The sequence below is a fragment of the Sinocyclocheilus rhinocerous genome, unplaced genomic scaffold (genome assembly GCF_001515625.1).
Source record: "Sinocyclocheilus rhinocerous isolate Xijiao unplaced genomic scaffold, SAMN03320098_v1.1 scaffold380, whole genome shotgun sequence".
Taxonomy (NCBI): domain Eukaryota; kingdom Metazoa; phylum Chordata; class Actinopteri; order Cypriniformes; family Cyprinidae; genus Sinocyclocheilus; species Sinocyclocheilus rhinocerous.
Window position 1 is genome coordinate 26,697 of NW_015637133.1, and position 10,181 is coordinate 36,877.

At 35.6% G+C, this 10,181-nt stretch overlaps 1 protein-coding gene across 1 annotated transcript in view; it reads right to left on the reverse strand.

The window, feature by feature from the left end:
* LOC107748521 (minor histocompatibility protein HA-1-like) overlaps positions 1 to 4,789 on the reverse strand; it is a 30,442-nt gene extending 25,653 nt beyond the window's left edge. The window contains exons 1-2 of the mRNA XM_016563330.1: positions 4,562 to 4,789; positions 2,344 to 2,722 (exon numbers count right to left, since the gene is read on the reverse strand). Coding sequence (XP_016418816.1) covers positions 2,344 to 2,722; positions 4,562 to 4,642 — 460 coding nt within the window. The 5' untranslated portion in view covers positions 4,643 to 4,789. The remainder of the gene's footprint in view (positions 1 to 2,343; positions 2,723 to 4,561) is intronic.
* Positions 4,790 to 10,181: the final 5,392 nt, after the last annotated feature.

Below are 10,181 nucleotides of genomic sequence, written 5' to 3' on the forward strand. Positions count from 1 at the left end.
GTTTTAAACCATATTAGTTTAAACTTCTGATATACGGTTTTCTGAGCGCACACATCCGAAGCACACGCACAGAAAGCGGCTGTCACAAACTAAGCTTAGTACTAAACAAAGCTCTCATTCACACACAAGTTTACGTTAGAAACACACAAGTTACAAAAACTAAAACTAAAACAGTGGGTTATGTCTGTGAAGGTAAACAGCTGGGAAATAAATCGCTTGTTTATTTTAGATCTGTGTGGCAGCAGCAATATACAGTAAATAAATCAATAAATCCACTGCTCTGTTGTCTCCTCTGAGGCTGGGACTCTAAACAGTGTTCTGTGCTCGTCTGTGCAGCCAAAGACAGAACAGTTAGCATGTTTTGCTCAAACTTTCTCCATGGCATTAGAGCTGGTACACCGTTGTCGCTTGCGAAATCAAAATGATGGTGCCTTGAGTGGAAGTTTACAGATTAATGGTCGGTAATATTATAATGAGATCCCTTTGCCACGTCACCAAGCGAGCGAAATCAGACGCACTCGTTTTCTCAGACGCTTGCAGAAAAAGGCTTACCTAAACAAAGTTACTGGGTTAATCTTTTTCACGTTTCCTTTGTTGGTAGATGCACCGGGGACCTGATTATAGCACTTAAAACCTGGAAAAGTCAGATTTTCATGATATGTCACCTTTAAGAATCGATATCGTTCCGTAAAAATGAGAATCGATTAATATCGAGATATCGATATTTTTTACCCAGCCCTAATGTTTACTATCTCAAACATCATTCAAAGCATCTCAGCTTGTCAACAGTCCTTCTTAAATTTGTGCACCTCCTATATCTGATCACATTTCAGGAAGCGAGTGTACATGAAGTCTAAAAGTGGAATATCAAAAGCCTCACTATAATACCACATCACCACAATGAGCAGCAGCAGCAGCATCATGAGAAAAGTGCTCAGTAGGCGTCTGGCCTTCTCTCTGGAAGAAAGAAACACTTCTAAGGGAAGGTGGAGGGGTGAAGCCCAGCGGACGTGTGTAATCTCAAACTGAAGGCTGCTTAGAAAACATGTGACGCGCGGTTCCTCTTCCTTCCTCTCTTGCACCATGGAAACCCAGTGAACAAATGGCCATTCCTGAACAAGACTCAAGAGGAGTCTGAAGACTTCCTGCCAGTTACATCTGACATGCTACTTAATGCTAGTTTTAATTTATGTAACACACGGCCTTGAGTGTCTTATTCCTTCTACAAAAACAGACACAGAAATATGTTCAAATAACAAAACAATGAACACAACAGTGAATAAACAGCTCAATTAACTAACAAACAATTCTTCTGACAACAAATAGAATAAACTCTGTGTTCATTGTTCATTTTTAATATTTAAAAGAATATTTGAAACTTTTATTTAAATATTAAATACTGTAAATATTGTTTATGATAAATTATTTTAAATTATGTTTACTATTTAATTTTTATTTAAATCTTACAATTTTTTTATTGCAATTTGAGTAAATATTGCACACAATAAATTATTTTACACAATATTCACTGATATTACAATCAAAAGTATTATAATTTTTTTTTTTTTAAATATTTAAATATTTCCAATTGCAATTTAAGTAAATATTGTGGACAAATACATGTTTACACCATATTTATTACCAATATTACAGCCAAAAGTATTAGTTAATTTTTTTAAATTTATTTAAATATTAAATATTTCAATATATTCATTTACAATTTGAGTAAATATTGTGTACATATAAATTATTTTACACAATATTTAGTAATATTACAATAATCTTTATTTTTTATTTAAATATCCAAATTATTTGCAATTTGAGTTAATATTGTGTACAAAAATATTTTACACAATATTTACTAATATTTCAAAAATATTGTATTTATTTTTATTTAAATATTTCAACATTTTTAATTGCAGTTTGACTAAATATTATATACAATCATTGTTTACACAATGTTTACTTATAAAAAGTATTATCTTTCATTTTAATTGTCTATTCGTTTATTTACTTACATTTTAAATTGCAAATATTGTGTACAATAAATTCTCTTTACATTTACAACATTTATTAAAAGTATTATATTTAATTTTTATTTAAATATTAAATAATTAAATATTTTAATTGCAATTTTAGTAAATATTGTCTGCAATGAAATACTTATATTACGATCAAAAATATTTGAAAACAGAAAGTGCATAACATTCAACTATCATTATTTGGGCCAACAGACTTCATTTACAAAACACACAAAAACCAACCATCCAAAGCTATTTTATCAACTCAAAATGATTTCTAAAAATCCCTTTTCGAACCAAATCAACCCCAAAAATCGCCTACCTTCTCCCAGCACCATGTCCTTTAGTTTCTCCACAGCCTCTGCGAAGCGGGCGACGTCTCGCAGCAGCGAGGGAATGTCCTCCACCTCGATGACCGATGTTTCCGCAGCCTCCGCCGCATGTCCGTAGGTGAGAGCGGCCCGCACGTAGCCCTTATGGAAGCCCCAGGTCCCTGATGTCTGGAAGCCGAAGCCGGCGGCGCTGGCGTTACGGCTGAGACCCGAGGGCCGCTTCAGCGTGCCGACAGGTGAACTGCACACTGTTAGCTTGGAGTGGGAGGACGGTGTTCCCGGGCAGGATAAGGGGCCCGAATCAGGAGGAGCCAGCGTGCAGGGGCCATCGATAGTGTCATTGGAAGAGTATTCCTGAAGGATGGACAACTGGGTTTAACATGGGATGGAAAGAGAGGGATGGAGCATGAATGACGGCTGATTATTACAGAGATGAATATTATGAACAGGGTTAATGCTACATGTGAAATAGTGTTATGAAGATGGTGGTCAAAGTGCAAAGGTGATTGAAAGAGTGTCTAGTTTAAGACAGATCTACAAATACAGTCTGATTTATTTGTTTATTATTTAACGCGGTTATATCAGCAGCAAAGGCTATTTAATGACAAACATAGAGTATCAGAAATTCAGATCATTATAATAACAAAAAACCTAAAAAAATAAGTGTTATTTTAGTATCCTCAAGATGCTATTATAATTTTTATTAATATTCTGAATAGGTTTTAAAATTGAATTAATGCTATATATTTAATTAATATTTTAATATTTAATTTTAATGTTTTTGTAATTTTGTTGTATTTTTGACATTTTTAATAGTTTGCCAATATAGCTTTTATTAATTTTATTTTAGATTTAATTTTAGTACATCATTAAACTAAATTAATCTAGCTGAAATAGATTTTTTTTTTTTAAATATTTTTCATGGTTTTAGTTTTAATTAACTACAAAACCCCCAGCAATAAATATATAAATTATACAAAAAAGCTCTTACAGTTTCATATCTAGTCTGATCACACTCTTAAAAAAATAAAGGTTCTTCAACAGTTCTTAGGTTCAGGAGTGAACACTTTTATTTCTTTCTTCGATGAAATACAAAAGTAAATGTTTAGCACAATGGTCACACTGATCTTTAAATTGAGTCATTATTCACTGACAATCAGAGTGGACATTATTCAGAATTACTACTTTTGTTCTGCATAGAAAAAAAAAAAGTAAATTATGCAGGTTTGAAGGTGAGAAAATGACAGAATTAATTCTTTACTGCATCTTAAAGGGATAGTCCACCCAAAAATGAACTCACCCCAAGTTGTTACAAACATGTTACGAACATAAAATTAGATTTGAATCATTTAAAAAATGTCTCTGTGTAGGTCAATGGGGTCCAATATCTTGTTTTGTGGAGGTTTGGACTGAGTGAATGATGATAGAATTTTTATTTTTGTGTATCTCTTTAAGTTCTCTTGTTATCAAGAACCATTTTGACTGAGTTCAACCATATGGTTTCTAAGGAGATTCAAGAAAGTAATTACAGGTTCTTCAGATCAGTGAATTGCATCATGTTTTAACAGAAAAAGTGAAGCTCTTCTGGGTTCAATTCTATTCTATTCTTGTTTCCATCTGGAACTGCTGCTTGTTCTGATATGACTCTTGCATGACTTCCTCTCAGTTCATTTCTGGTATAATTGTTTGCGAAACAAAGAGCAAGACGTACTTCTTAAGTGTTCTTCGCCAGGCACTGTTCAGTAGTGCCAGTTTTACAGCAATGTTGATCAACAATATGCAACATTAAACAATTACACTTCAATACCGATTCGCGAACTGAGCCGATTCTTTTAAATGACTCAGTCGAACCGACTCGCAGTCCTAAACCGCTCGACTGTTGTGATCCGGTTCACTGAAATGAATCATCCGAACAACCCAATTCGTTACAATGAATCGTTCTTCCCACACATGTCCAAAATCTACAAAGAAAAGAGTACTTTTACTCTATTAAACATAATTCTGTTGTGAACTACTTGATGAAAGCAATAGGATGAATGTGAACCCATTTGTTAACCGTTTAAAATAAAGCAAATGTTGTAAACGCGTACGTTTTCTGGGAGATTGAACATGTTTTCTCTTTTAAACACGTTTACTGTAGTAGAATCTAACTCTAAAACAAACTAAACTCTTTTTTTTAACTTTCCTCAGAAGTACTGTTGGTCTTACCCAAGGGTTTTGCGCAGAGTTGCTCTTTTTGGAGGCTGAAGGTGTTTTATTCGTCGGCTCCTTCTTCTTTCGAGAAAACATGTTCACGCCGTTTGCTCTAGTTCAAAAATCGCACCGCAAAACTTTAGGAATGAGACAAATAGTTGTGAAAATGTCTCATCAGGCTCTTCTGCGACTGACAGTTACTTCCCCATCATGACAGTTCAGTTACTGCGCATGCGCTCTTCCTGCTGCGGCGTCGGAGAGCCGCTAAACAAACATCACCTGACAGTCAGCAACATGACAGTTATTGAAATTCAGATGTGACTCAAGCACAGGTGTGACGCCTCTAACATGATTAGTCAATCTAAGACTTTTTATTAATTGAAATAAAACGATATTTTAATTAAAACAAAAATGTGCATTAATTAAATTAATAAAAAATCATTACAAATGTGCATGTGATATGTAAATATACGTAAATAGACAAATTTAGACCGTTTACAGTGATGAGATGGTAATACAGAAGCATAATGTTTAGCATATTCATATTCTATGGTATTACCATGGTACTCCAATGCGAAGTTTACACTACAAAGGTGGCACAGAAGTGCTTCTGAAGTGGCATTTAGGTGTCTTTACACAGACTGTTTAATTATAACTGCATACTTCGATATTAGGGGTTAAGCAGGAACACTTTAGTTTGAGCATTGTGTTTCTACACTGAATTTTTAGCAGGCACAGAGCAGCCTTAACTCGACATGTTCATATTCTAAGGTATTTCTTGGTTAATGCCTCACCTATTAGTTTTACCCTGTAAAAACACTCATGCCAAATTTACACCACAAAGGTAACACAGAAACACTTCAGGTGTCTGCAGTATTAACGTGGCATTTCCTATGCCAAATTTACACTACAAAGGTGGCACAGAAGCGCTTCTGAAGTGGCATTTAGGTGTCTTTACACAGACTGTTTAATGTTGCTCAGAGCTGGCATAAGTGCTTTACACAGCAATTATAACTGCATACTTCGATATTAGGGGTTAAGCAGGAAAACTTTAGTCTGGCTTTTATGCAGCATTGTGTTTCTACACTGAATTTTTAGCAGGCACAGAGCAGCCTTAACTCGACATGTTCATATTCTAAGGTATTATCATGATATTTCTTGGTTAATGCCTCACCTATTCCCCTGAAAAAACACCTATGCCAAATTTACACCACAAAGGTGGCATAGAAGCGCTTCTGAAGTGGCATTTAGGTGTCTGTGTTTAATTACAACTGTATACTTTGATACTACAAGCTGAGCAAGAATACTTAATTCTGCATTTTATGCAGCATTGTGTTTCTACACTGAATTTTTAGCAGGCACAGAGCAGCCTTAACTCGACATGTTCATATTCTAAGGTATTAACATGATATTTCTTGGCTAGCACCTCACCTATTGCCCTGAAAAAACACCAATGCAAAATCTACACTACAAAGGTGGCACAGAAGCGCTTCTGAAGTGGCATTTAGGTGTCTTTACACAGACTGTTTAATGCTGCTCAGAGCTGGCATAAAATGCTTTACACAGCAATTATAACTGCATACGTTAAGCAGGAAAACTTTAGTCTGGCTTTTATGCAGCATTGTGTTTCTACACTGAATTTTTAGCAGGCACAGAGCAGCCTTAATTCGGCATGTTCATATTCTAAGGAATTATCATGATATTTCTTGGTTAATGCCTCACCTATTCCCCTGAAAAAAAAAAACACCTATGCCAAATTTACACCACAAAGGTGGCATAGAAGCGCTTCTGAAGTGGCATTTAGGTGTCTTTACACAGACGGTTTAATGTTGCTCAGAGGTGGCATAAATGCATTTTCACAGCAATTAGAACTGCATACTTTGATACTAGAGGCTGAGCAGGAATACTTTAGTCTGGCTTTTACACAGCATTGGACCTTTACACTTTATTTTGAGCAGGCACAGAGCAGCCTTAATTCAGTTGTGTTAAGATGCTTCTAGAAATAAATCTGACTGACACAGACAAGAATTTGAACAAACTCTTAAAATTTTATTGTTTGTTAAAAATTATATTGCAGTACAATATATTCCTTCTGTTAAATGTAGAAAACGTCCAGAATGAGTCAAAAGGCACATTTGTTTACACTATTTACAGATCCATCTAAACTCATAAATATTGGGATAAAACAAAGAAGCTCAAAGTAAAAGTGCTGAACAGAATTCTAACTGGAAACATTAATAATATAACAATAATAATATCAACAACAACAATACATACAATCAGTAGCAGTTTTTATTATTAAAGTGTTCAGTTGTGATTTCTTTGTACTCGGGCAGCAGATGAAACACGGTAGGTAAAACACATCTGCAAGGTTTTTACACACAAAAATGTTTAAACTAGTAACTGGAGCCAATCACAGTCTCATGGGAACTGGATTGTTTTTGATCATATTACCAATCCAGTTTTGAAACTGCTTGCATAAAAAATAAAAAAAAACCATATTTAAAGCAGAGAACTTGTAGTAATACTCGAGGTTTATTCCTAAATTCGCATTTTCTCTCATATACTTCAAGTCTAGAATATGGTAGCCAGGCCTGTAAAATACAGTAGTCAGTATCACACGTCTTTATCTGCGACGCCGCATTATTTCCCTCGACTTTTCCTGAGATTTAGCACGACTGTACGGAGCCTGCAAAAACTGCACAGAAAACTTTGGTGCAATGGGAATCTAGACGCCCGACCCAAAACAGAAAACTGAAATTTCGAGTAAAGGAATAAGTAACACGTAGATGCTGGAGAGCAGCGCAGGGCAGTGCAGTTCGATTTGGTGGCAGGTTGCAGGCTTTGATTCTGTGTTTTGGGAGCAGGAGAAATCAAACTCTGACAAGGCATTGGAAAAGTGTTTCAACTTCTACATGTCATTATAACAAAGTCTACCTCTACTAATAATGTCCCTTGGATATAAATAGCAACAATAATAATAGTATTAATAACAATAATAATAATAATACGAACAGCAATAGCAAAGACGCCAATACATTTGCTTCCATTCCAACTACACGAGAATACAAGACCAAAGGAAAAAAACATTGACCTCATACAAATAAACAAACAGACAAATCCGTTTCTTTCTCTTAACAAATATAATATTCTATAACACAAAGTTCGAACTTCGAAATTAAAAAATATCACTTCTGAACAGATATAAAGAGAATCGCGAGTTGTTCGTGGGGCAGTATTTAATTTTTATAATATTCGTTTGGTTTTTATTGCTAAGTCTCACTCTCGCTCGATAGAAAGCCATCTCGACGTGAGGTCCAGTGGTTCAGCGCACGTTTACAAATAAGTCTGCTAATAAATAATTTGGTAATCGATTCCCAAAGCTCACGACGATCCATCCGCAATGTATTATATTTTATAAAATAATTATTTGTTTGGACAGTGATGAGTCTTATATGATACCTGAGAAAGTATTCTGCAGAAAGCGATCTGCTCATGAGCGCCGCCATCACTGTATCGTGAACGAATCTGTCCCTGTGTTCAGATTATTGAAATGTAGAAAGAAAACGAGGAATCACACAAGACTGCATCTGAAGGAGATAAAGGCACTGATTTAACAGACGGCATTCATTCGAAAAGATAAACTCCCTTGGACAGGAAACAGTATACACCAATATCTTAATAAATAAACATCTCTTTTACCTCAATGTCAGCTGTGATGAAATGGTGGGTGGAAAAGCCCTATTGCTTCAAATAAGGCAAACCCATTTGATTTCAAGTCTTCATTGATCGTCAACGAACCGAACGCAACTCTTAGCTTATGGACTGAGAATGACTTGGGAAAGAACTCAAAAGTCTTGCCGAGAATGAATTTCTGACCGTGCATGTTTGAGCCTCTAGGTGGCGTCCCAGTCCATTGTTTTGAACTGGATGACGGACTGGCGGGGCCAAGAAACCTTAAGGATTTAGAGAGGATCTGTAAAGAGGAGTGGACCAAAATCCCTCCTGAGATGTGCGCAAACCTGGTGACAAACTACAAGAAACGTCTTACCTCTGTGCTTGCCAACAAGAGTTTCTGCACCAAGTACTAAGTCATGTTTTGCTTGGGGATCAAATACTTATTTCACTCACTGAAATGCAAATCATTTATATAATGTGTTTTTTCTGGATTTTTTGGTTGGTATTCTGCCTCTATACGTTAAAATAAACCTACCATAAAATTACAGACCCTTCATTTCTTTGTAAGTAGGCAAACTTTCAAAATCAGCAGGGGATTAAATAAATATTTTCCCCACTGTAAGTAACACGCAGATGCCAGACAGCAGCGCAGGGCAGTGCAGTTCGATTTGGTGGCAGGTTGCAGGCTTTGATTCTGTGTTTTGGGAGCAGGAGAAATCAAATAAAACCCTGACAAGGCATTGGAAAAGTGTTTGAACTTCTACATGTGATTATAACAAAGTCTACCTCTACAAATAATGTCCCTTGGATATAAATAGCAACAATAATAATAATAGTATTAATAACAATAACAATAATAATATGAATAGCAATAGCAAAGACGCCAATACATTTGCTTCCATTCCAACTACACAAGAACACAAGACCAAAAGGAAAAAACATTGACCTCATACATACAAACAAATTAACAAACACACGAATCCGTTTCTTTCTCTTAACAAATATAATATTCTATAACACAAAGTTCGAACTTCGAAATTAAAAAATATCACTTCTGAACAGATATAAAGAGAATCGCGAGTTGTTCGTGGGGCAGTATTTGATTTTTATAATATTCGTTTGGTTTTTATTGCTAAGTCTCACTCTCGCTCGATAGAAAGCCATCTCGACGTGAGGTCCAGTGGTTCAGCGCACGTTTACAAATAAGTCTGCTAATAAATAATTTGGTAATCGATTCCCAAAGCTCACGACGATCCATCCGCAATGTATTATATTTTATAAAATAATTATTTGTTTGGACAGTGATGAGTCTTATATGATACCTGAGAAAGTATTCTGCAGAAAGCGATCTGCTCATGAGCGCCGCCATCACTGTATCGTGAACGAATCTGTCCCTGTGTTCAGATTATTGAAATGTAGAAAGAAAACGAGGAATTCACAGGGTTAAGGGGTCAAACAGCAGTTTCAGAATCATGCGATCGGGTCCGTACGCCCCTACGAAAAAGCACAGAACTCTGGGTAGAGGAGACTGACGCCAGAGGAAATAAATAATATAACACTACTCTGTCTAGAAATATATATATATATATATATATATATATATATATATATACGCACACAAGACTGCATCTGAAGGAGATAAAGGCACTGATTTAACAGAAGGCATTCATTAAAAAAAAAACCCCTAGGACAGGAAACAGTATACACCAATATCTTAATAAATAAACATCTCTTTCACCTCAATGTCTGCTGTGATGAAATGGTGGGTGGAAAAGCCCTATTACTTCAAATAAGGCAAACAAAAACCAAACTGATTCCAAGTGCCCATGTACTTTTAAAATCGTCTTCATTGATCGCCAATGAACCGAACGCAACTCTTAGCTTATGGACTGAGAATGACTTGGGAAAAGAATTCAAAAAACTTGTTTTAGCCTCAAGGTGGCATCCCAGTCCATTG